This window comes from Erythrolamprus reginae, chromosome 2 (genome assembly GCF_031021105.1).
Source record: "Erythrolamprus reginae isolate rEryReg1 chromosome 2, rEryReg1.hap1, whole genome shotgun sequence".
In the NCBI taxonomy this organism is placed as follows: Eukaryota; Metazoa; Chordata; class Lepidosauria; order Squamata; family Dipsadidae; genus Erythrolamprus; species Erythrolamprus reginae.
In genome coordinates, this window is record NC_091951.1 from 161,214,289 (window position 1) to 161,242,186 (window position 27,898).

General features: G+C 40.6%; 1 protein-coding gene across 2 annotated transcripts; it reads left to right on the plus strand.

Annotated features, from left to right (window-relative positions):
• The first annotated feature begins 4,204 nt into the window (after positions 1 to 4,204).
• On the plus strand, positions 4,205 to 27,736 carry GPRC5C (G protein-coupled receptor class C group 5 member C). Of its 2 annotated transcripts, none has more exons than XM_070740230.1 (5): positions 4,205 to 4,746; positions 19,659 to 20,724; positions 23,520 to 23,614; positions 24,981 to 25,139; positions 25,300 to 27,736. In XM_070740230.1, the coding sequence occupies exons 2-5, from the start codon at positions 19,695 to 19,697 to the stop codon at positions 25,330 to 25,332; spliced, it is 1,317 nt and encodes a 438-aa protein (XP_070596331.1). In that variant the 5' UTR covers positions 4,205 to 4,746; positions 19,659 to 19,694; the 3' UTR covers positions 25,333 to 27,736. The 2 variants fall into 2 exon arrangements, with proteins under 2 accessions (XP_070596331.1, XP_070596330.1); XM_070740229.1 differs by lacking the exon at positions 4,205 to 4,746 and adding an exon at positions 5,568 to 6,369.
• Positions 27,737 to 27,898: the final 162 nt, after the last annotated feature.

The following is a 27,898-nucleotide window of genomic DNA, read 5'->3' on the forward strand; positions in this document are numbered from 1 at the left end:
TCCAATCACACTTGGCCAATAAAATTCTATTCTATTCTATTCTATTCTATTCTTAAGCATAAAACTTATTAGGAAAGACTTAATGAACTCAATCTGTATAGTCTGAAGGACAGAAGGGAAAGGGGGGACATGATTGAAACATTTAAATATGTTAAAGGGTTAAATAAAGTTCAAGAGGGAAGTGTTTTCAATAGGAAAGTGAACATAAAAATGAGGGGGCACAATCTGAGGTTAGTTGGGGGACAGATCAGAAGCAACGTGAGAAAATATTACTTTACTGAAAGAGTAGTAGATGCTTGGAACAAACATCCAGCAGACGTGGTTGGTAAATCCACAGTAACTGAATTTAAACATGCCTGGGATAAACACCTATCCATCCTAAGATAAAATACAGGAAATAGTATAAGAGCAGACTAGATGGACCATGAGGCAACTCTCAACTCTGGTTAGGATGGAGTACTTCAGGCTACTTCTGCTGATCACCAGCTGCCTGCAATTTGGCAGATCAAATCTCACCAGGCTCAAGGTTGATTCAGCCTTCCATACTTCCAAGGTGGGTAAAATGAGGACAATAGGCTGACTCTGTAAACTGCTTAGAGAGAGGTGGCTGTAAAGCACTGTGAAGCGGTATATAAGTCTAAATGCTACTGCTATTGCTATCAGGCATGCAATATCTCAGGATCATGTGATCGCCTTTTATGTAGGGCTGACAAGCAAAGTCAACAGGGAGTCCAGATTCACTTAACCACTGTGTTACTAACTTAACTGCAGTGATTCACTTAACAGCTGTGGAAAGAAAGGTTGTAAAATATGGCAAAACTGACTTAATTAACTTCTCACTTAGCAACATAAACGTTGGGCACAATTGTGGTTTTAAGTCGTGAACTACCTGTACTCTTAAAATATCGATTCAACTATCTCATTTGTATTTATGCTGTTTGAAAAAGGTAAGATTCAAGTGTGTTAAAACACCTTTTGATTTCCATATTAGGAAGTAGAAAAAATTCAGAAATGTTTCACTACTGTATATTCTTTAAGCATGTGCAGAGTATCTGAGTTAAAGTTAAGTTTAAATCTGCTCAAGAATGAAATGTGTTCAGCGTTATGGTTGAACAGTAAATCATCTGGTTTTATTTGCTCTGCCCAAAAGTCTTTGGAGGCAGATTTTAAATCATCTTGAGGGCCCCAAGGTAGCCAGAAGATTTAGCAACACCTATAGAAGGCAACAGAGTCAGCCACCAAAGGCTAATCCCTCCCTGCTTGCCAACTATGGGCAATATAGTAGAAGAACCTTTTGAAAATGATGTACAATCTCAAAAAAGGATTTACATTTACATTGTCACATTGGGCTCATACTTACTTTTATTTTAAATGTATCTCTGTACTTCAGGAATAATTCTGTGGAACCATGTCTGTATCCCAAAACAGTCCCTCCAGCCAGTAGTTCACTATTCCAGTGTTTCCCAACCTTGGCAACTTGAAGATATTTGGACTTCAACTCCCAGAATTCCCCAGCCAAATGGCTGGGGAATTCTGGGAGTTGAAGTTCAAATATCTTCAAGTTGCCAAGGTTGGGAAACATTGCACTATGCTATCACTCCCTGAGACAAACCTGTCCTTTTGGCAATGCTATATGGTATTTTATTGCCAATAGTGCTATTAATTTATAGTTTTGCTGAATTATTGCTGCTACCCTAGCAGACAGGTTGCCATCTTTCCAGCTCCAATTTGTGTAATTGGGCTGCTGACCTCAGGATGACTAACAGGTTAAAAAAAAAAAAGCAGACAGGCCCCACCCTACCCTTGAGACAACAATCCTCCTCTTTCTTTCTCAATTGTATCCTGCCTTGGTTATCTTTACAAATAACTTAAGGTAGCAAAGGTATCCAAACATACCTTCCTCTTCCTATTTTCTGCACAACCACCCTGCGAGGTGAGTCTGGCTGAGAAGGACTGGCCCAGGTCATCCCCAAGCTGCTTTTCATGACTAAGGCATCACTTGAACTCACCATCTCCCGCTTTCAAAGTGGATCTAAGCAATGTGCTTAGAGCTTGAAACATTGTCAGAGGCCTCTCACACCCACTTCCTGGTTTGTTTCTGTTGCTTGGGAGAAGGTTTTGAAGCATTTCTAGCAGGACTTCCAGATTTGTCCCCTATGCCACCCGTATGGTAAACTTGCAAGATTTGTTTCTCTTGCCATGTACATCTATATGTTAGAAGTCGACTGTATTGTTTCTCCATGCCATATATGTGGGTAGGTACTTGCTTAACTTTGTATTTATTTATTTATCTTGTCATGTTTATATTAGTGATGGAGACCCTTTGAGAGCTGTATGCAATGTAATTTGGTTATCAACTATAAAACCTTACATGACCCTACAGACGAGACTATTTATAGGATCGTCTCCTGCCACATACCTCCCATAGACCAATTCGATCCCACAAGGTTGGCCTTCTCTGTGTCTCGTCAACTAAGGGTTGCTGGGCCCACAGGGGAGGGCCTTCTCTGTGGCGGTCCCAGTCCTATGGAACCAACTACGCCCCTCGATGTATACACTGTTCCCACCCTACTGGCCGTCCGAAAAGCTTTAAACACCTAGCTCTGCCGGCAGGCCGTGAGAATTAACATCTTAGTCCTGGCCGAATCATGCTCTGATTGGTATTTATGAGTGTATGATTGCATTGTTTAGTCTAGGGGTTTTATTGTTATTAATATTGATATTTAATAAATTTAAACATTAATACATTTAATTAATACTTATTAAATTTAATATTGATAAATTATTAATATTAATATTTTATTGTTAATGATAAGTGCACCAGCGTGCCTTCCGTCCCCTGTCCTAATGTTTCTCTCTTACTAGTATGTGTATAAACATTGTTATATCTTTGTATACCACCAATACGTACCTGATAAAATAAAATAAATAAATAAATAAATAAAATAAATGATTAACAAGCTTAATGGGGTTTTATTGCTTAATATTTGACTTTAATGTTTTGTATTGCTTTATTGTTATAAGCGGCTCTGAGTCCCACGGGACTGGGCAGCATATAAGTCAAATAAACAAACACACCAATTTCATTTTAATGTATGCCTATTTGTCCTTACCTAAAGCAGGTACTGTATTAGTGTACAGTACATTCAAACTGACAATAAACTAATCCAATTCCTATCTTCAAAATATCAAGGAATTTTTAGAGTAACCCCTAGCATCTTTTCAGCACCAAAAGTTGAATAACACCAATTGGAACCGTCTTCTGCCACAAGAAACCCAGCGGCCGATAAGGTCCCACAGAGTTGGCCTTCTCCGGGTCCTGTCGTCTGGCAGGCCCCAGGCGAAGAGTCTTCTCTGTGGCAGCCCCAGCACTCTGGAATCAACTCCCCCCCCAGATCAGAACTTTCCCCATCCTCCTTGTCTTTTGTAAATTACTTAAGACCCACCTGTGTCGCCAGGCATGGTGGAATTGAGATACCTCCCCCAGGCTTATATAGTTTTTTGTATGGTATGCTCGTCTTATATAGTTTTAATGACCGGTTTTTTAGATGTTTTAAAAAATATTAGATTTGTTACATTGTCATATTGTTACTATTATTATTGTGAGCCACCCCGAGTCTGCTGAAAGGGGCGGCATACAAATCTAATAAATTATTATTACATTATTATTATTAATTGTATACAGCTCCTCTGAGGCTATGCAGAGTTCTCCAGGGATTTCCCCAACTGGGCAGTTTGTCTTTTCTTTTTAAATATTTTTATTAATTTTCCACTTTTAAAAAGAAAACGCAATAGTAAGTACAGAAGAAAATCAAAGAAAATCAAATTAATAATAGTATATACAGATATTAGCATTATATTAGCATCAAAGCCATTATATTTATATTATATTAATTATACACTAGGCTATAATTTGTCTCAAATATATAAATTAGTACATGCTTTTTTCCATTAACAAAATATATACTTCAATCATTTCTCATGCCGGCTATATCGCCCCCCCTGCCAATTATAAAGTCTAGATTTTATTTATTACATACTTCAAAATATTTAAGAAAGTAAATTGTTGGTGAAACTAGACTGAAGGGGGAAGGGAAAGGGGAGAAAAAACAAGTCAGCGCGGTCCCTCTGGAGTCAAAACCAAACTCTCGACTCTTTCAACTCCTGGGATGGGATTTGTTGTCCCGGACGCAGCCAGAACGCCAGAGAGAGAGGCGTGGATGAAACCAGCCCGAGCGCCAGCTACAAAACCAGGTCTGGAATTGCAGCCGCCACACAGAAAACCTCAGGCAGGGGACGAGCCGAGGGAGGCGGGACGGGCTCCTGGCGGCTCGGTTACTCGACACCCGAAGGTTTCACCCGCCAGGCGAGAGCGGGGCAACCACGGCGGTGATTTATTAAGCCTGCAATCTTGGTTGCCCAGAGAGGCCGGCCGAGGGCCTGATAAAGCACCCTGAATGGAGCCTGATGTCACGCTGGTGTCAAGCCGGCGGTAGCTTCCCAGTATAACAAAAAGTAACGCGTCACTCGAGGAAGGGGGAGAGGGAAGAGAGAGAGAAAAAAGACGACCTTGCTCACCCGCGTCGTTCCCAGCCTCGTCACGACACGCCTCTACCCCCCCCCCCCCTTCTCCGCCGCTCCCGCCACCTCAACTTTAGGAAGAAAGGGTCCCATTGGGCCGGACTGCCAATCCCGCCGGCTCCTCAGTTCCAGTGGAGCGCCTATTCTGCCCTACCTCTGAAGCAGGTAAGCGTCGGGGCTCGGGTCCTCGCTGGGGACCGACGCGGGCTCCGCTCTTGTGGCGGAGAGAGTTCGTGGGCACCCGTGCCAAGCCCGGGAAACAACTTGAAGCATGGAAGGATTGTGTATGTGTGTGTGTGGGGGGGGGGGGGCGGGTTTCTTTCCGAAACAGCAGCGGCGGGGAAAGGAATGCCTTAAAACACAACGCAGCCCTCCCTGCTTCCTGTTAGGCGGTTCTCCCCCTTCGCCTTCTGCCTTTGTGGGAACCGGCGCGGTCCAGGTTATCTTAACACGCGCCAGAACTATGGAGTCGCCGGAGGTCTTTTCGAAAAGTGTAACTTAAGGGTGGCAATAGGCGGTGTGTGTGCGTGCGCGCAGTAGGTATATAAGTATAGGGATATGCGCGTTTGGGTGATCCGACGTTGTTTCTTTAAAAGAATAATAATAATTAAAACCCCACAAGCAAAGGAGAAGCTTAAAAGCTTTTGAAAACCAATCGGGAACGTTCTTTTAACGTTTTGTTTGAGGAGTGTGATTGAGGAAAGAGGAAAAAACATATAGCCCCTCCCAAAAGTTGGTGAAGTGCACCCAGGGGTTTAATAGGGTCACGGGGAATTTGCAAGGCAAAAGAGGGATTTTTTGAATGGTTGGTGTGTTTCTCTCTCCCTTTACACACGAGCACACATTACATACAGTGTGTGTGTGGGGGGAGGCCTTTAGAAAAACAACATCTCTCTCTCTCTTTCACTCACTCACTCACTCATTCACTCACTCCTAGCAAAGTGGATTGAGAAATGCAACAACTGTTGAATGTGGATTTTTTAAAAAAAATTCTTGCTGAGCCTTCCTCAAACCCTTTGGCTGGCTGGAGTGGTTAATAGGATAGGTTAACCAAAATATAGGTTAACAGTATATTTACCCCTAGGGCATTGGGAAGAAAGGGAAACTATAAATGTATCCTGGCATTTTTTAAATAAAAAAAATCCATTTTTACATTTTTCTTTTAAAAAAAAGCCATTTGGTAGTACTTCATGTTGCCATAAAGGGCGGAGAATTGCGGTGAGCTTGGCTTTAAGAACCAAGCTACCTGATGGATCCTTTTTGTTTTCAAGTAGGGGGTGTAGGGATTTTGTAATACCTGGTTGAAATATAGAACTCTTGAGTTTGGGCAAGCATTCACAAGGGTTGTGAGTAAGTCAAAGGACATTTCCTTTTTGCCTTTTTTCTGCAAATTAAATTAAACTGGAACTTTGGTTCTTCAAGTCAGTGTTGACTCAGTATCTGCCTGGACAAGTCCCTGAAGTTTTCTTGGCAACTTTTCAGAACTGACTTGCTATTACTTCCTTTCTAGGGCTGAGGCAGAGTGACTGGCCCAAGGTTACCCCACTGATTTTGTACCACAAGCAAGACTAGAGCTCATAATCTCCCAGGGCCTAATCTGTTTTTTAAACCACCACACCAAACTGGCTCTCTTGAAGTAATAATTCATAAACTGCTACAAGCTGTTTCCATGATTTTATCAAGTTTCCTTATCAAAATACCCTTCAACAGATAACTCTGAAGAATTATTCAGTCACTCTGACATCTGGAGCCTTCAGAGAATGAATAATATAAATGTTTCCCAGTCAGGTAACTTTGATATATTTGGTTTACAACTCTTGTGGTTTCTAGCTTTCAGCCTCTGTGGCTGAGGCTCATAGGAGTTGGAGTCAAAACCCTCTGATGAATATCAATTGAGGAATGCCAGTGTGTCTGTTCTTGGAATTAGGCCAACATATAATATGGACTGATGCCTCCAGTCAGTGTTATGGATACTGTTTGACCTCTCAAAGCTGGTCTGCAGAAATTTTAAACTGTCAATCACAACATAATGTACAAATGCATTACAGAGTTATACATTTGCTTTAGAAAAGGGGTGTCCAACCTTGGCAAGATCTGTGGACTTTAACTCCCAGAATTTCCTAGCCAGAATTCTGGGAGTTGAAGTTCACAAGTCTTAAAGTTGCCAAGGTTGGGCACTCTAGAATTTGCACAACCAGGCATAGTTTTAAAAAATGTTTCATACTGGATGTGATATTTTGGCTATGCTTACATCACATACAGAAGCACAAATCTACCAACCACATTCAGCCATATGAATTCAGCCAATGGGATTAATTTCTTTTTCTTTGTATCAGGCAAACCCAGGATATTGAGTGAAATAGTTCAGTTAATTATAAATAAGGATGGTGAGTGAACATAACCATTATTTGTTATCTTCAGCTGTGCATTTCTGAGTTAAATAAGTAGGTAGGCTTTTACCAAACTCAGTTTCTGGAAATTTGATATGTACAATTTTTTAGGAGCAGAATTCTAGATCTGAATACTCTTTGCAGGCAGATAGTGGTAGTTTGTGTTTTTAGGTAGAGGGTATATATATATGTATACATATATCTCTTCATTGTCACCTGTCCCATAATGTCTGCATGTTATTTCTGTTCATTTCTGTTCACAAGCATATTTATGATCTGATAGAATAGAACAGAATTTTTTATTGGCCAAATGTGATTGGACACACAAGAATTTGTCTTTGGTGCATATGCTCTCAGTGTGCATAAAAGAAAAGAACATTTGTCAGGAATAATGAGATATAACAATGATTGTCACAGGGTACCAATTAGCAATCAGGAAATAATCAATATTAATATAAATCGTAAGGATACAAGCAACAGGTTATAGTCATACAGTTATAAGTGAGAGGAGATGGGTGATAGGAACAATGAGAAGACTAATAATAGTAATGCAGCCTTAGTGAATACCGGTAGTTTGAAAGTGGTGAGAGAATTATTTATTTAGCAGAATGAATGCGTTGGGGAAAAACTCTTCTTGTATCTACTTGTCTTGGTGTGCAGTGCTCTATAGTGTTGTTTTGAGGGTAGGAGTTGAAACAATTTATGTCCAGGATGAGAGGGGTCAGCAAATATTTTCACAGCCTCTTTTTGACTCATGCAGTATACGGATCGTCAGTGGAAGGCAGGTTGGCAGTAATTGTTTTTTTCTGCAGTTCTTATTATCCTCTGAAGTCTGTGTCTGTCTTGTTGGGTTGCAGAACCGAACCAGACAGTTATAGAGGTGCAGATGACAGACTCAGTGAACTGTGTCAGCAGCTCCTTGGCTAGTTTGAGCTTTCTGAGTTGGGGCAGAAAGAACATTCTTTGCTGTGCTTTTTTGATGACATTTTTGATGTTAGGTGACCATTTTAGGTCTTGAGATATGATAGAACCTAGAAATTTGAGGTTATCTATTGTTGATAACATGAGGCTAGTTGTTCAACCCCCCATCTGTATTCAGTTTCATTGTTGTCTCGAATGACTGATACAATCAGTAATGATACAATCACTATTGTATCATCTACAAACTTCAGTAGTTTAACACAGTGTTTCCCAACCTTGGCAACTTGAAGATACAGTATTTGGACTTCAACTTCAGAGCAAGCTAGTTACTGTCATCTCTATTCTTAGAACAAGCACTTTTCCCCTGCTCCTATGTGCTCCAACAAACTACTTGATTCAGCATTAATTAATGTTGCAGAAGGCTTAAGTAAACACTGATGCTTACTTCCCTGCCAGTTCCTTGGAAATCAACCCCAATAAAATTCCTCAAACTACTGATCAGTAAGATAGCTTTGCTGTTAACATTTCTTTAGTTCCAGTCTTGAATCAGCAGGAACAGATCTGTTGTTGAGGGCTTCCCTTTTTTCACAGGGAATAAAAATTCAAATTTATATAGCTACTACTTGATAAAGAACTAAAACAGATGTGCCTTTCCCCCCTATCTGTGACTCTAAAAGGAATAGGAGGAGGGGAAGATCCATGCTATCATCCATGTAGAATTCATTTATTGTACAAGGCTCATCCACATGTTATAGCCCCTAGATGCAATTACAAATTGTAATTTGTAGGAGGCATCACTAGGGAGGTTCTGGTATTTCTCTGGTCAATGGCACTGATCAGATACCGTGTTTTTCGGAGTATAAGACACACCTTAGATTTTGGGAGGAAAATAGGGGGGGAAATCTGCCTACCAGATATTCATCTCGCTAGCGTCCTTTCTAGTTAGCTTCAGCACATTATTTTATACCCTGGTTAGGGCTTAAAAAAACCTTATTTGGAAAGAGTAAAACTGAAAGAGCTTGCACCTGGTTAGATCTGGAAAGAAACATTCAGAGCAGGTAAATCAATGGGAAAAAAACCCTGCAAAGACTTATTAGGGTTTGTAAACATTATTCACAGAGAAAAACAATGAAAGAGTCTGCAAGGTAAGAGCTGGGAAGATGGTTAGCAGCTAGTTAGGACTGGGTGTGTGTGGAAGATAAATTCAGAATGTAAGATGCACCCAAATATTTAGCCTCTTTTAGGGAGGAAAGAGGTGTGTCTTATACTCTGAAAAATATGATAAGTCATTTGATGAGAGGACACTTTGAAGCTTACATTTCCTGACCAGTAATAATCACTACATGCAAAACAAAAATAGAAACTCTGCATTCTGCAATACATTTTTAGGAGAAGGCTCTTTACATGGCAGCCCTTGATTAAAATGTTTGCTTATCCTTGTTGGGAGAATCCGAGATTTATCTTAGATTTCCCTAAAATGACTCAGCTATCTAGGGATGACCTGAAGATCCATGTTAACATGCTTATTTCATTGTAAAAATGCAGCAGGCTTTTCCTCCACACACCTTCACTTAGCAGGAGAAATAAAAGGCTCCTCCATTTGAAACCCACTACTAGTTGAGGAATGCCCAGCATTTCCTAGTTGCAACTCAACTAACTAACACTGATTTATTAACCAGAGCATACAAAACATTCCTCAGACCTATTCTAGAATATAGCTCACCTGTGTGGAATCCACACTGCATATCAGATATTAATACAATCGAAGGAGTCCAGAAATACTTCACAAGAAGAGTCCTTCACTCCTCCTCATGTAACAAATTACCCTACTCCTCCAGACTTCAAATACTAAATCTAGATAATTTACAGCTACGTTGTCTCCAAACTGATTTAACTGTTGTTCATAAAATCATACATAATAATGTACTCCCTGTCAGTGACTACTTCACCTTTAACAACAACAACAACACAAGAGCACATAATAGATACAAACTGAATGTAAATCGCTGCAAACTTGACTGCAGAAAATACAATTTCAGCAATAGAGTGGTCACCGCCTGCCTGGAACTCTTGACTCTGTTGACCCCAAAACCTTCAACCTTACATTATCTACAATTGACCTCTCCCCTTTTCTAAGAGGTCTGTAAGGGGCATGCATAAGCGTAATAAAATAAAGGCAGTGTTGCTCCAGATGGATTAAAGGTCTGAGTTTTTCCTGGATTCTACTTTTCCCAGACTCTCTTGGCAAATAACATGTGGCATTTTAAGAAAGAGAGGATGGAAATATTGCTGGAGGGGAACAGCATCAAGGGCCTACGAGAAGCCGCAGTTCTGACATCTGGTTTCCATGGCAGGCCAGGAGGCACAGTACATTTTTATTAAACACTTCTATTTCAATTTCTCCACTTGTACCAAATGATACATTACCCCAGATGCTTTTGTGAGCTGCCTTCCCATTGCATCCATAGGCAATGCAAAGGAAGTACATTTTACACACAAATATATCCCCCCCCCTCTCCCCAATAGCTTTTGGAGAATACAGAAATAATTGGAAAAGTTGCTTTATTTCTATGGGTAGTTTTTCTTTCCAGGGCAACTGCAGAACAGCCCCCAAACTACAAAGGCCCATAAATTCCTTTCTTCTATGATTCACACCTCTGCAGGAAACAGGCAAGATTTCCAAGGTACCTAGAAGCAATTACTGGCGCTGTCTCAAGAAAGTTGGTTGCTTCCAGATGAATCTCTGTAGTAGGCAGGAGAGGTGGAAATGGCAGAGGAAGGAGGAAGCAGTGAGCAATTATTTCTTTTGGCGGGCAGGAAGGGGAAAAGAAGGCATAAAATAGCAACAGCACTTAGACTTATATACTGCCCCACCATGCTTTACAGCACTCTCTGGGCAGTATCAGCATATTTTCCCCAACAATTTGGGTTCTCATTTTACCGACCTCAGAAGAATGGAGGGCTGAGTCAACCTTGAGCCCAAGCTGTGGGCAGAGTTAGCCTGCAATATTGCATTCTAGCCACAGGGCCGCCAGGGCTCTTATAAAAGCCTGATAGATCTCAGGAACTCTCCCCCCCACATAGTTCCAAACCCATAAGGATGTTTTAGGAAAGAGCAACTATCTCTTTTTCTCTTCCAACAAGGGAGATCAGAGTAGCAAAAAGAAGCTACTCTGAAAAGCTAAGGAATCCACTCTCAGCAAATGAACCAACAAACATCACTGGTTACAGCAAACATCCTTTCCCAAGCTGAAGGAAATTAGCAACTGGCAGATGACCTGAACATGTTCTACCACAGGTTTAAAAGCAGCCACCTATCTCCACAACCTACATCCCCCACACACCAACAACAGCCAAGCCTCCTACAACTGATTCCATCCCACTGGGTTCACAACTTCTGGTCATCAGAGAAAAGGAAGTGAAAGATCTATTTCACAGAAAGAAGCCAGGAAAAGCACCACGCCCACACAAGATAATTCCTTCTTGCTTAAAAGTCTGTGCTAATCAATTGGCTCCCATCTTCACCCAAATCTTCAACAAATCACTACAGATATGCTATGTTCCTTCCTGTTTCAAATGCTGTACTATCATTCCAGTGCCAAAGAAGCCCTCCAATCAAGGAACTGAATGACTACAGACCAGTTGCTCTAACATCTGTAGTTATGAAAGCCTTTGAAAGGCTAGTGATTTCCACTTGAAAATCATCACGGATCCACTGTTAGACACACACACACGAAATTTGCATACTGAGCAAATAGATTGACAGATTATGCTGTTAATATGGCTCTGCACTACATCCTACAACAACTTGAATCTTCAAAGAGTTCCCTTTGTAGACTTTAGTTCAGCATTCAATACCATCATACAATCTTCTTCTAACTAAGCTACATCAGCTAGTGGTACCTGAATACACTTGTAAGTGGATCACAAGCTTCCTAAGAGGCAGGTTAAGCTAAAGAGAATCACATCAGATATCAGTACAGATAGCACAGGGGTCCCCAAGGCTATGTGCTCTCCCTACTTCTCCTCTCTCTATGCCAATGACTGCATCTCTAATGATCCATCTGTTAAACCAGTGTTTCCCAATCTTGGCAACTTGAAGATATCTGGACTTCACGCTCTTTCATTGTTTTTCTCTGTGAATAATGTTTACAAGCCCTAATAAGTCTTTGCAGGGTTTTTTCCCCCATTGATTTACTTGCTCTGAATGTTTCTTTCCAGATCTAACCAGGTGCAAGCTCTTTCAGTTTTACTCTTTCTGAATAAGGTTTTTTTAAGCCCTAACCAGGGTATAAAATAATGTGCTGAAGCTAACTCGAAAGGACGCTAGCGAGATGAATATCTGGTAGGCAGATTTCCCCCCCTATTTTCCTCCCAAAATCTAAGGTGTGTCTTATACTCCGAAAAACACGGTATCTGACCAGATGGGATTCAGTGCCATTCACCAGAGAAATACCAGAACCTCCCTAGTGATGCCTCCTACAAATTACAATTTGTAATTGCATCTAGGGGCTATAACATGTGGATGAGCCTTGTACAATAAATGAATTCTACATGGAAAGAATGATAGCATGGATCTTCCCCTCCTCCTATTCCTTTTAGAGTCACAGATAGGGGGGAAAGGCACATCTGTTTTAGTTCTTTATCAAGTAGTAGCTATATAAATTTGTATTTTTATTCCCTGTGAAAAAATGGAAGCCCTCAACAACAGATCTGTTCCTGCTGATTCAAGACTGGAACTAAAGAAATGTTAACAGCAAAGCTATCTTACTGATCAGTAGTTTGAGGAAGTTTATTGGGGTTGATTTCCAAGGAACTGGCAGGGAAGTAAGCATCAGTGTTTACTTAAGCCTTCTGTAACATTAATTAATGCTGAATCAAGTAGTTTGTTGGAGCACATGAGAGCAGGGGAAAAGTGCTTGTTCTAAGAATAGAGATGACAGTAACTAGCTTGCTCTGAATCCCTATTTGTTTAGTATATTTTTATCCAGCCTTCCTGATTTTATCAAGGCATTGATTAGACAAAATCTGTATTGTTTGATTTTGGCAAAAAGGATACATCATCATCTATTTTATTTTATTTTATTGTTTTATCAAGTGCATATTGGTGGTATACAAAGATATAACAATGAAACATGATACTAGTAAAATTAGCAACTAGTAACATTAGCACAGGGGACGGAAGGCACGGTGGTGCACTTATGCAGGCCCCTTAACATCTAACAGACCATGAATTGACCCCAGATTTTTCTGGTGGTTAGATAGGACAGCTATATCCAGGATATAAAAAAAAAATCCAGTCATTCACTAGAAGATGACAGAAATGTAGGTTTTTGTGTCTCATCTCTGTCCTCTAATTTATGCAACTCAGAACTTGTAACCGTAGAGTTGGCTATGTAGAGAAAAATAATCACTGTGTTTGCGTGAATAAATATGTATATGTGTGTGTATAGACTGAGCCATGCTCAAGGAAACTACAATGTTAAATAGGAGGCTACTATGATAGGGAATGAGAATTGAGAACATTACATATTGCACTAAGCAGGACAAAATTCTTTCCTTCCAGATGTTGAATTATCCCAGAATAGGGGACCTCCACCACAGTTAGAATATGCAGGCCAAGTTGCCAGGGCTTGTTTTCTAAAAACTAAGTTATATCAACTTTGCACTTGCAAGCCAGTAGTTCAAATACCAGAAATACCTACATTTGTGATGGTGGTGTAAATTCTCAAGCTGGAACAAGCAGGGTAAAACTAGAGAATTGATAGCTTCTAAATAACCACAATTTATTTAGAACCAGTGTGTTAGTAGTGCTGCACACATCACTTGTCAAGTGTGTATTGCTTGGATCATTATTGGTATGCTCTAAATTGACTTTGATGTTTTGCAAATGTTTCCCCCCCCTCAAACTGAGAATGGTGATAAAGTGTGTGTGTGTGTGTGTGTGTGTGTGTGTGTGTGTGAGAGAGAGAGAGAGAGAGAGAGATTTTCTTTTCCTGATAAGACATACAGAGTAGAATTAACCTTCACAAATAATGCTGTTTAAAGTAAGATGGCACAATATTGTGCTAATAAGGAAACAATGGGTGTTGTAGTCATATCTCAGCAGCCTTTTTAAAAGGAATATTTGATGTTCAAGTGTTTGTGTATTTTGCTTAAATCTCTAAAATCTGTGAGCCTCCTATGGTATGTAGCTGCTTAAAATATTTTGGTGCTTCCATTTGCTAAGACTGCACTTGAGTTAATTAAAGGAATATTGGAGGATGCTGTAGCTTTTAGGGTATAATGCTAAATCATCTCTAAGCCAAAAGTATAATATTCTATAATGGCAAACCTATCCAGGCAACTTATGTAGTGCTTATTTACATAAGTTTGAAAAAGATTGTGTAAATATTAGAATTAATTGAATTGTAAAGTTCTTATTAAATTAACTTGCCAGCAGTATTGAAACACTGCTGGAAAAAGCTTGGTAACTTTTAAAAAATCCTCTTATATAAACCCAAACTGTACACGATCATCACCATCATCCAAGAGACAATGACTTGGGCTAGTTATTTCATTTTGGTTATTATGTTGTTACTGGTTAAATGTCTGTTGCCAGAAATGGTAGTAAGATATTCATACAGACCAGGGGGTGGGCTGCTGGCTGGCCGGTGGGGGCGGGTGGGGGGCGACGACACAGTGGGGTAGCAAAAATGGAGCTCCACCCCAGAGCACCCAATTTGCACTGTAAGATGTTGAAAGAAAATGCAGGGAATCCTGCACAAGCCACGCCCACAGTGTGATAGTAAAAAATTTGGTAGCCCTTCACTGATACAGACTAAATAAATAGAAATCAACTGAACAGGAAATTCATTGGCCTGATGTTTTCTTGCTTAACTACAGCTTATAACTTTCCTGCCTTAATGTTATTATTTTTTGCTGTTTGCAAACAGGATTCATATGCTTTCAATCCCACAAGTGCAGTACAATATTAAAAAACTAAAATTGTAATTGAGATTCTGAAGTTTTCATTCAAAGAACTGATATTCCACATTACTGTAAATAGAAATACAGTAATACCTTAAAAGTGTATACAGTACTAAGAGCTCTATAAATTCCTGATTGGACCCTTAGCAAAAGGGCCCTTTTAAAGGATTCCTACTAAAAGTTGTTGCATTATATTCTGGAACTCTGATGCATGGTTCCTAATACCTTTGATGTCAAGATTACTATTGGTTGACTGTGAAAAGCCAGGTATGGAGAAAGTTTAAGGCTTCTTCTTTAAGATGTAATGTTCAGGAAATAGGATGATAGTCTGGATGAAATGAGTTTCTCCCCACTATGGAACTGGATGTCTGCTTTTTATATCTGAAAAGGTCAGAATCCATAGACATGACGTGGTTTATTTACATGCCTATTGACGAAAAGTCAGTTCTTCTAGAGCAGTGGTTTTCAACCTTCTTGACGCTGTGACCCTTTAATACAGTTCCTCTTGTTGTGGTGACTCCCAACCATAAAATAATATAATTATTAGGAAAGTCAGGGGTGGGTTCTAATTTACCTTGCATGCGCAGTGCCAATTTTTTTTAAAAATGCAAAAAAAAAAGCTGAAAACAAGATGGTGACACATGTGCAGTGCCAGAAATTCGGTTTCTGTGCATGCTCAGAAGTTCCCATGGTACAGATATAATTTTTTTTGCAGTAGTCTATTTGTATGTTGGCGGACCCGCTTAGAGGACCAGTGTCTTGGTTCCTAAGACCATTGGAAATATGGTTTTTCTGATGGTCTTAGGCAGTGACTTTCAACCTTTTTTGAGCCGCGGCACATTTTTTACATTTACAAAACCATAGGGTACATTGAGGGGGTGGGCGGCTAAAAAAAGTTTGGACAAAAAAATTCTCTCTCTCTCTCTTCTTCCCTTTGACTCTATTTCCCTCTCCCTCCCTCTTTCTCTCCCTTTCTCTTTTTTCTCTCTCTCTCCATCCCTCTTTCGTTCTCTCTCCCACCTTCTCTCCTTTCTCTCTCTCTCTTGCTCTCTCTCTTGCTTTCTTTCTCTCTTTCTTTCTTTCTCTCTCTCTCGTTCTCTTTCTTGCTTTCTTTCTCTTTCTTTCTTTCTCTCTCTCTTGCTCTCTCTCTTGCTTTCTCTCTCTCTCTCTCGTTTTCTTTCTCTCTCTGAGCTTCGCGGCACACCTGACCATGTCTCGCGGCACACTAGTGTGCCACGGCACACTGGTTGAAAAACACTGGTCTTAGGTGATCCCTATGAAAAGGTTGTTTGATCCCAAAGGAGTTGAGACCCATAGGTTGACAACCGCTGTTCTAGAGAGACAGATCTGCCTTTTAAATAAAGAGGAAACCAAAGTCTACAAAACTCCCAGGTATCAGTCCCTGAAACACACATTAGCCCTGATTGGTCCTGGTCTTGCAGTAATCAGATTTGGAGACACGTGAGCACCCACCTACCCCCTTTAGAAGTACATGGAACTAGGCAGTCCTGCAGGAGAGCCCAGGAAAAGGAGGGCTACAGGGTCATATCTCAGAGGAACACAGCTGATCTGGCAAATGTTTTAGTCAATGAAATGGAGGGGCAGAGTTCTTATTATGGTGGTTCCCCAGAACAGTTTAGCCATAGTTCTTTATGAAGAGTGTGCATTTTTTCTCCTCTCTGCACTCCCCCCCTCAATACCTGCACCGTTTTGTCCAGGGGTGGGTTCTACTTACCTTTGCCATTGGTTTGCATCGCGAACAACTTCCATTTCCGCCCTTGCTCTGTAGCAGGATTCAGCCCGAGACACAGCTGAGGAGCTGATCAGCTGTGCTTCGGGTGAAGAAATAAAGGTGGGTATTACCTGAGGGTGGGCAAGAGGGGTCTTTTTTAAGCAGAGAAAGAAGAGAAGCCTTCCAAAGATGTAAAATTCCACCAATTTTTTTTAAAAAGATGGTGGTGCTCACGGACTGGCACTGCCCAAACCAGATCCATGACACCATTTTTACATCACCAGCAGATCGTTAACGGTTTGGACGATCTGGTCCAAACCAGGAGGTACCCACCCCTGGTTTTGTCTAAAGACAAGAGGTAGCGCTAGCCTCCTTTTCCTCTCCGCAAATGTCACAAGTCTGTCACTAACAGCTCTGCCACAACTTAGCAAAAGAAGTGGGAGATGGCACAAGCCTTCTCTACTGCTCTGCAGAAGAAGGAAAGGCCTTTCTCGTGAACTTGCTTTGAACTTTTGTTAAATGTTTAACATCAATACTATAGTATTCATCCCTTGGGTAATTTTCTCTTTGCATCCTGATTGAGATTTTCTTTTTGACAGGATACCCCATCTACCTATTTTGTATTTCTAATAGATTAATTTAACCAGAAACTAGAAAGGAAGAGGGGAATGAAAACCCTCTCTTTCTAATTTAGACAGGTCATCTGCTCAGTGACTAGTGCCATCATATTCCTGGCCTTTTTAAAGACAGCTTGTAGCTTTTGACATCAGCTGTTGATTGTTTTCTTTCTACTTTCAATTTTAGATTGGTTATTATTATTATTATTATTATTATTATTATTATTATTATTATTATTATAATTAATTAATTAATTAATTAATTAATTAAATTTGTATGCCGCCCCTTTCCGCAGACTCGGGGCGGCTCACAGCAACAGTAGAAAACAATATACAATACAAATCTAATATTACAAAGTTAAAAACCCATAATTTAAAAAACATGCACACAACATACCATACATAAATTATATAGGCCTGGAGAAGATGTCTCAGTTCCCCCATGCCTGATGGCAGAGGTGGGTTTTAAAAAGTTTACGAAAGGCAAGGAGTGTGGGGGCAATCCTAATCTCTGGGGGGAACTGGTTCCAGGGGGTCGGGGCTGCCACAGAGAAGGCTCTTCCCCTGGGTCCCGCCAGACGACATTGTTTAGTCGACAGGACCCGGAGAAGGCCAACTCTGTGTGACATTCGTGCGGCAGAAGGTGGTCCTGGAGATATTCTGGTCCGATGCCATGAAGGGCTTTATACACTTTGAATTGTGACCGGAAACTGATCGGCAACCAATGCAGACTGCGGAGTGTTGGTGTAACATGGGCATACCTAGGGAAGCCCATGATTGCTCTCGCAGTTGCATTCTGCACGATCTGGAGTTTCCTAACACTTTTCAAAGGTAGCCCCATGTAGAGAGCATTACAGCCAGATTCTTGGTTTTTAGTCTCTTGGGGCAGGAGTTCCAAAGTTGAGGGCTGCGGCCTATTCACAACTAGATTGTGCGATGGTTGGCTGGCGCGCAGGCACTGTCACTCACAGCCCTACTGGTGCTTGCGGTGAGCTCTGGGGCTCACAGACCCACTTGCAAGAGTGTGGGTATGCACGCACCTGCCCCTCATTAAAAACATCCCCCTCCCTCCCTCCATGCTGGGCCATAAACCTGAAAATGTTGGGGAACATTGTCTTGGGGTATTTTCTTCTGTGTTTAAGATTTGATATGTACTATTACAGTTTAGTGTCATATTGCATTGTACCAAACAATCCTTCAGACTGCTGTACGTTTTTAACTCTGCTGCAAGCCACAAAACACTGTGAGACAGAAATATAAAGAACTGCCTTATAGCAAATCAAATAATCGATCTATGTATGTGCTACCTTGTGGCTTCTGTCTGTATCGTGATTTACCCACAGTAAAGTTAGCCTAGGTTTCTGGATTTAATGTTGAAGGTTCATTGAGCCATGAATTCCCATAGGCTTTTGGTCAACCACAAGTTAAAAGGGGGTAGGCTAGTTTAAATCTGGATCATGCAAAAACAACTACTATGACTGGCCATATTAGCTGCAGGTTTTTTTTAACCCAGGCACAATCGCATCAATGTTACTTTGGACTTTGGATTTTCTGACCTTAGAATATGGTAGGTCTGGGGGCCCTTAAATCTGAATGCTGCTGTTATTAGCTAAATAATGTAAACAGACTAGAAAATTAATTCTTGATTCATCTTAGCTGTTAGCCTTCTGTGATCTAGATTTAGGAAACAACTCAGGAGAAAATATTGAGTCATCCTTCTCCCCAATACATTGTCTTCCAGATTTTTGGAGTACAACTCCTCAAAGCCTCAGCCAGCATGGCCCATGATTGTTGGGTAATGGAACTTAAAGTTTCAGTAAACTGAATAAGTCACCCAGCTCTGTTACTTGAATAAACTTGGGCGTTCTCATAATTAAAAGTTCTAAATTTAGCTGTCCTTAGTTTAGAACATGTAGTTTGGCTGGCATGGAAAAGTGCTTTCAAGAAGTAGAGCTATATCAAATAAACCTTGATTCTTGGCTAGCCCTCCCACTGTGAGCATTTCTCCCTTCCCCAGTATTTCTCTTGGTAATAATCAACCTAAGACAAGACACCTTTAAGAGCCTAGTAGTGCTCTTAAAGGTACCTGAAGAGGTGAACCAAAGAGACCTAACTGACATGAGAATAGAGTTAGAGAGGCCTTGAGGCTTTGTATGGGTCTCCAAAATTCTGGCTACACAATGCTTCTAAAAATTACCATCATATTGTAAGGTTTAATATGACACAAGGAGTGAGGTATTAAATAGGGAAAACATTCATTTGGACAGTATTTATTCAGGTGTAATAAGCCTTACTTTGTCCTGGCTGTCCAATTTGGTGTGTGACCCTTGATACATGATCCAAAGGCCAAGATTTGACTCTCAGTTGCAAAACTATTGGATAGGTCTGGAGAAATACTAAAAATATTAGCATTTTCATATAGTCACTATGTTTCCTTTTATTTTCTAGTTCTTTCCTGAAGAGCCAAGAATATTTGCCAGTGTGATGGCTACACCCAGGACACTATTGCCATGTCTTTGGCTTCTTGTGCTTTCCATGACAACATGTTCAGCTCAAGGGACTTCACCACCAACATCTCCACCACCTGGATGTGGCAAGGACTTAAACTCCATCTACTACAACCTCTGTGACCTATCTGTCGCCTGGGGCATTGTCTTAGAAGCCGTGGCCGGCTTTGGTGTGGTCACCAGCTTTGTTCTCACTGTGGTCTTAGTGGCCAGTCTACCTTTTATCCAAGACTACCGGAAGAAGAGCTTAATAGGGACTCAAGCTTTCTTTCTGTTGGGCACTTTGGGGCTTTTCTGCTTGACCTTTGCCTTCATTGTGAAGCAAGATTTTTCAACATGTGCTTCACGGCGCTTCCTCTTTGGTGTCCTCTTTGCTATCTGCTTCTCTTGCCTGGCTGCCCATAGCCTCAGTCTCAATTTCTTTGCCCGGCAAAACACTGGACCTCAGGGATGGGTCACCTTTGGCATGGCTTTTGTCCTCGTCTTGGTGGAAGTCATCATCAATACTGAGTGGCTCATCATTACTGTGGTGAGGAATGATGCTACCGCCAAGAATCCTTGTGAACTGAAGAATGAGGACTTTGTCATGGCACTCATCTACGTAATGTTCTTGCAAGTAGTTACTTTCATTGCTACTTGGCCCGTCTTGTGTGGACATTATAAGCACTGGAGAAAGCATGCCATTTTCATTCTCCTCACTACTTCTTTTTCCATGGCTATCTGGATAGTATGGATTGTTATGTATGTTTACGGCAACCAGCAGGATCAGCGATCAACTTGGGATGACCCCACATTGGCTATTGCTCTTGTCTCCAATGCCTCGGTTTTTGTTTTGTTTTATGTCATTCCTGAGATTTCTCAGGTGACCAAGCCAGGACCAGAGCAGGCCTATGAAGATGATGTCTACCCCACACGGGGGGTTGGTTATGAAACCATCCTCAAAGAGCAGAAATCCCAAAGCATGTTCGTGGAGAACAAAGCTTTCTCAATGGACGAACCTTCTTCAGGTAGGAGTGCGATATTGGTGAGGAGACCAGGGGGGGGGGGAATGTAACCAGAGGAACTGCATGGAGGTTTATGCTTGCTAAACATATCTTAACATGTTTTTATGTGGACATGAAAATGATTATAGGTAGTCCTTGACTTACAACCACAATTGGGGCCAGAATTTCCATTGTTAAGCAAAACAGTTATTAAATGAGTTGTGCTCAATTTTACATATTGTTCGCCACAGTTGTTAAATGAATCATGGCTAAGTAACCCCCCATTAACTCTGTTTGTCAGAACCCAACCAGGAAGGTCGCAAATGACAATCCCAGGACTCGGGGGTGATGGTGTAGAACCATCTTACATACATGTCACATCCGAAGGGACCCAATTTTCATTAACTATGGGGAATATTGATATTGTTGTAAGTTTGAAGGGTTGTTATTGGTCACTTTTTTCAGACCCGTTACTGTTCCAATGGGGTGGAGCTCCATTTTCGCTACCCACTGTGCCCCCCCCCCCTGCCCCATCCAGGCAATAGCCCACCCCTGAGTATGGGTGGGTATCATGGTGACCGAGTTGGGGAAGACCAGAAAAATTCATCTATCATCTGGTGGTGATAGAGAATCAGGTTTTTACAACTTCCTATCTCAGGGTCTGCTGTTATGATTGCCTGAATTTGCAGATTCCCAGGAGTGTTGGATATTCTGTAATTACTGTAATTGTGGTGCATGTTTGGGGGAAGGCGGTTAGATAGAATTAATGCCATCTAATTCTATTCTATGTTCTTATAATAGTTCTTTGTCTCCTCTAATTTTGTAGTTGAATTTTCTAACTCTGTTGGACAGTAGCTCAGTAGATGGAACAGTATTTTTGGATAGCATCAAAATTCAGACAGGTTTTGCCAAATCTGAGCTGCTCTATAATTTGGTTTTCTGTCTTAAAATTTACATGCAGAATAAAATAATAAAGTTTTACGGCTATATTTTATTGGGAGGAAGTAAATCCAGTGGAGTTTATATCTATGTTTATACAGTGATAAGTAAATTTATTATGTGTTTACGAGATTTCTAGGCTCATACTTTCAGAAATATCCCTCTATTTTGAAATGGCCAGAAACTCTACCTGCTGAGAAAGATAGAAATGTGGTACTATAAATAAAAGCCAAGATATCACATTAAAACTATTTTCAGCTAAGGTAAAATCAATTTAGAATAGCACATCCAGTAGCTGAGTTCATCTTTTTATTTTATATGATTTGAAGAGAAACTGGCTAAGATATGATGCAATGCAGGACAGAACCTGTTGATTATGTATCATATACTGTACAAATGGACTCAATATAATAAGCAAGATTTATTTTAGGCACATGCGTCAGTTTGAAATTATGGTTTATTGTCATTGACTTACTGATTACATCAGCTATATTGCCGATGCTGGAGATAACTGAACTTCGGAGCATCAAGACAACCAATATAGTCTCTTGAGTGGCATAAATCCAGATGGATTTTCTTGTTCAGAGAAAGTCTCCAAGCACCCTGGGCTCATTAAAACTTACTTTGCTTATAGTTACCTGCAAACAAGACTTTGTTTTATGGGCGGCTTATGAAACAAAAGTCCCAGTAGCTTTTTGATGGCTTTTCCATTGGACTGCATTGATCAGACAATGCTAATAAGCAACAGTAACTCACTGGAAAGAATTGTAGATGTGTGTTTATATAGGTGCACTTCTAAGAAAGGATGTCTGGAGAAGAGCTATAAGGGTTTAGCTTTTTAAAAAAGTATATACAAACTTGTGATTTCATTTGTTAGGTCTCTTTTTCTATTTTTATCTTTCCCTGCTCCTGAAACTATAAAAGTAGCTGGAAATATAAACCCAGTTTGCTAAGATTTTAATACACCTATACAGGTAGTCTTTGATTTACAACTGTAATTGAGCTCAAAATTATGGGTAGTCCTTGATTTACAATTGTAATTGGGCTTGGAATTACGGTTATAAGTCATGGTTGTTGTGAAGTTGAGGCTCCCTGTGACTGCATTCAATTTTAGAACTGTTTTTTTTTTAGCAGCAGCAGCAACAGTTGCTAAACAAATGGCATGGTCATTAAGCAAATGACACAGTTGTTAAACAAACACAGTGTTCATTAAATGAATCCCTTTTCCCTAATGGACATTCTTTTTCAGAAACCAGAAAGCGCAAGGGGGGGACGGGACGGACTATGGGATGGTGCAAAATAGTTGTTGAGATTTTGGCCCCAAAATTGCTTTTAATATAATCTTTCTCTTATCTCACCTGAGCCCCCACAGTCTCAGGGGAAAGCTTTTTCTAATGAAGCCCTTCTAGAAAATTGGACAACTCCGCATACAGCAACTTACCGTGGCCAATTTGCTGTGCAACAAAACTTACATTAATATTGAAGAAATAGTATAATTAGAAACATTAAAATAGGATGCAGAAAGGACGGACGAGATAAAATGTGAATGATAGCAATCCATATAATTTCTACATTATTTTAAATACTTAAAATTGAAATGCTGAATTGTCCTGCAGCGAGTTGTCCCACAGTGAGCTGGCCATGGTAAGTTGAGGGGAGGTACCGTAAGTTGAAGGGATCAGGTTGTCACATTCTGAGAAAATGAACATAATTTTACATCTAGAAACCAAGTTGTCCTAAATAAGTTATTGACCAGCGTTCCTCTCCAGATCTTGCCATTCAAACCATGCTATCTAATTTTGCTCTTGGAAATGTTTGGAATAGTGTATTTAAATGTCAATTTAAATGTATTTATTGTCCTGTGGTTTCTCTCCTTCCAGCTAAAAAGCCTGTGTCTCCATACAGCGGATACAATGGGCAGCTTCTGACAAGCGTCTATCAGCCCACAGAGATGACTCTAATGCACAGTGGGCCTGTAAGTGAATGGGCAGTTGTGCTGGCAGCTGCTTTTCTTTCTTATATTGTTTGACTATAGCTTAATTTGTTGGGTAGTATCATGCTTATAACCAACAAACAAACCGCCTCTATAAAAAATGTTAGAAGAAGCAGCTATGCTTGATCAGAAAAGTGAAGGCTTACCTAAGATGTTAAATCCAAAAGCCATGTCAGGTATAGGTTGGAAAGGGCTCATCACGAAGCAGGAGTCATTTGAGGTTATAGTTTGCAAATAAAAGCTGAATAGTCTGATGGATTTTTCTGCATAAAACATTTTTTAAAAAGTGTTTGAAATAGAAAATTCATTGCTTTCATTTTTAATCAGATTTTTGTATAGTTTTTATTCCATTTTCAAAGAAAAAATAATGCAAATAAAATTAAAATGAACAAATTTTACTTAAAAAAACATTATACAACAAAATGAACAAACAAAAACTTTGGTTACAACTATGTAAGGCCTACTTGCCAATCACAGAAGTATATGAGATGGCAAATTCCTTTGATCTCTATTTTCCTAAGCAGGGGAAGTTTAGCTCAGCTATTGTTTAAGTCATGAATATTTGTTCAGTTACACTTACTCTCACCTGAGTTGATATTCACTTCATTAATTTAGTGCCTTTGGTGTTTTCTGTGAGAGCTAGGCCTTCTCTAGCAATTTTCTGGGCAACTGTTATTGAAGTTTTGAACTTGTACAATTAAAGAATCAATAAAGAAGCTTAAGGGTTCAGGAATGGTTTGAAGCCTTTAGTTGTGGGTCTAAAGTAAAATGGCAGAAATTATGCTCACTCTTCCTGAATAGCGCCCTTTAATTACTTTTTAGCAGTGTTTTACCTTTTAAAGTGTCTCAGACTTCCCTGTTCTATTCAATTTTCTCCTGCACAATTCTAAACCTACATCATAGTTACCAAAGGTAGCAAATGTCAAGGCTAGTTTGACAGACCTTAGTGAGACTCTAAGGCTGTAACTCTGTTAGGAAATGAGAAAATACAAGTGATGGCCCCTTGCTGTTCTCTGAGGGTAGTTGTTTTCTTGCAAATGTTTCATTACTTAAATGAGATAAGCATCAACAACACTGATGTTGCTACCTAGTATGGGTAATAAAATATTTGCAAGGAAAAAAACCCAAGCTCGGAGAGCACCAAAAGCCCTCATTTCAACCCTGAGCTACAAATATTCTCCGTTACTGAGAATATAACTCTGTGAAAGCCTTTTTATTGCCTTAAAATATTTTGGCAACAGCAATAACTGGTTTGGTTTCTTTTGCAATTACAGTCACGTTTCAATAAAAACCCCATGACTATCCTTTTTACCCCATTTTTACTATCTACTATTTTTGTGGGTTCCAGTTGGATGCCCCTTATGATGTCATCCTCCCTCGTGCTACGGCCAACAGCCAAATGATGGGCAGTGCCAATTCTACCCTGCGTGCTGATGATGCTTATGTTTCACAGAGCAAGCAAGCATCGGCTCAGAAAGATGGAAGGAATGGGCAAGTGAGCGAACTGGTAAGCCTTGGATTATTCGGTTGTAATCTTAGGAGCAATTGAATTCTTATCTGACCTTTCTGCTTATATGCTGTGGGCAAAACAGATCAGTCTGTCTCTTTCCCAGTTACATTCTCCTAATGTAAAAGACCTAACCTCTTAATGTCTCGTTTTGCCTTAGGCTTCATCTCCGTATAGCAAGCACAGATGGTAGAAGTTTTGAGTCCGGATCTCCGCACATCCTGTTCCTTGAGGATGCCTTACAAAGCCTGCCTCCACAAAGGGACATCTAACTGGGGCAAGGCCTCAGATAGACATGGAGAATGGAGATGTTATCCTGGGAACTGAGAAAATCTCCTCTTGGTTGCTGAGGCAATGCAATTCTTTTTCTCATGCATAAACCAAGCGTTCTACTTGACATCTGTTACAGTAAATCTGGGTCACTGGGTCAGGATGCCGCCTCCTGTGTTCCGAACAGTGGGCCTTCTATTCTCCTTGGAGCCTTCCGTCAAATTTATAATTCCACCTCTGTTTTGCCGGTATTTTGAGAGCCTCCCTTATTTTCACCCCTCCAATGATGGGGCCACATTCAGTGCATTGAATCTTGTTCGTTTTGTACAAATATGGCGTTATGAGTGTTGAGGAGTTCCAATCTACAGATCACAATCCAGCCTCTTGTTGGAGGAATAGATGCTTCCTGCAACCTCCCATCTCTCATCTACTCCCACAAGAGAGCGTTTTGGAAATTAGAAGGGTATCACTCCAATTCTTCTTTAATAAGAGGCCATTCTTCTTAAAGGAGAGAGCAAAACTGGTCAAATGTAGCAAGAACTCTTACTTGAAGCCGCCTTTTGCTTTCTCCTGAGCCTTCTGCCTTTGGACCAAGCCCTAGAATGTGACATCACGGTATTGTTTTGGGAATCCTTATTATCTCCTCTTCTGTTAATCTCTCCCTGTTATAAAAATTAAGGGCGCATATGTCTATGTTTATGCATCAGGGAGGATCTACTTTACTTTGTGGTCAGAGTCTTAAATACTCTTATCTGACGTTGACAACCAGCTTGGTGATTGAATATATTGGAGGCACCAGTGGACATGAAAGAAGGAAGTTATATTAAAATGATACTTTCACGACACATAAAACGGTGGGATTTGCAAGACTGCTGTCAGTAACTGTTTTGTCAAAAATGTGCATTGCCAATTGTGCTTTCAATATGGATAAGCCTTCCTTAACTTCACCTGCTGTCAATCTGAAGGACTACTGTCAATCTGTCAATCTGAAGGACTCATCATCCCAGCCAGAGTGGAAGTGCAAGATAACTGGTGGGCCCAGATTCCCCAGGGAGGGGGTGGTGGTGCAGATCTATGAAGGGAAAGTGAAGGAATTTAATTGCAAGGAGAGGCCAGAAGGCTCCACAAGGCAAGAGATGGATGGTGTCGTGTAACTGCACAAACTATCCCAGTTTTAAAGGGTTGTGTGATCCTGAAATGGAATTTTGCTATGGAATGGATTGTATCAAGCTTAAAAACATCTGGGAGTGGCAGTTTCACTACAGAAATGTAATTGTCTCTTTTTGGCATTGCTCATCTTGCTTTACCCATCCTTACCAGGTGAGGATGAGTCACCTCCATTTAGGATATTGTATTGTGCTGACGTATCCTTTCTTATATTTTTTGTGCTGTTCCTTGTGGGATTGTTCAGGCTCTGGCTTTATTCCAAAACCACTTTCCTCTGAGTAGAGTTGCCCCACAGACACCTCTGGTGAAGTGGGTTCTGAGATGCACAGTCCTACGCTTCAATAACTTTATTTGCTGTGCCTTCAGTCCTTTTCATGGTATCCCACTTTCTCTTCATGTCTTGGTGTGCTAGATCCCAGCTTATGGGCCTGCCTGTCCTTATGCTGTTGTTGTGTGTCGTTTTTCTCTTCTTCCTTCTTTTGGGCAGAAAAGGGGTGCTGTTTCACTCTCATATGCTAGCAGGAGAAGGAAGCTACCTTGATAAAAAGAAGCACTGCCTGTTTCTTGCAATGCCTTTTTATCAAGTCTTCTCCTGGCCTCCTAGACTGATGACCTCTGAAGTTTAGCCTGCTTTTTTGTGCGTGTATGCATTTTGAGCAGGCAAATTCTCCAAACAAGGAGCCTTCAAATGTGCGGGGACAGTGACTCCCCAAATGTTCTTTGGGCCGCCGTCTTCTGATTGCAAAGGTGTTCTCTACTGTCTATAGAAGGACTATACCCTGCCTGTAGAGTCTGTGGTCAGGAAGCAGAAGGACCAAGTTTGTGCTGACTCAGGCCATGGCTAGTCTTGAAGAGGCTTGCATTGAGTCATGATTTCTGCCTGTCTTGCTGAGAATGCTGTTCTGTACCTTGCTAGAGGATGAGTCTGCTTCTAGTTTTTGGCTGAAAGATTCTCTGCTCTGATAAAAGAGGAATGAAGTAATCTCCCTCTGCTAATGCAAGCTGAGTAAATGGCAGAAGACTAAGGAGGAACGTCCCCGATTGCCTTTTCATCCACGCTACTCTCTGAGCTGAGATTGGGGAAGTGTTTCTTATCAGATATGGTTTTTTAAAAAAAATTCAGAATTATCTGACAAATTAAATATCTTTATTTCCTAAAAGTGGCTTCTGACTTCTTGTTTTGTCATATTTTTTTGTGGGTTTGAGGACAAAGGTGGAAGAGTTGACAAAGAGGAGGGCAAAAATTACAAATATTGTTCTTCTCTGCATTCCCTAACTGATGGTTTCAGCTGATTAATAGGAAGGACTTGGACTTCCCAAAA

Coding starts and splice junctions, on each gene's coding strand:
- GPRC5C (XM_070740229.1), top strand. Junction 20,725..23,519: donor AATGGACGAACCTTCTTCAG/GTAGGAGTGCGA, acceptor CTCTCCTTCCAG/CTAAAAAGCCTGTGTCTCCA. Junction 25,140..25,299: donor ATGGGCAAGTGAGCGAACTG/GTAAGCCTTGGA, acceptor GTTTTGCCTTAG/GCTTCATCTCCGTATAGCAA.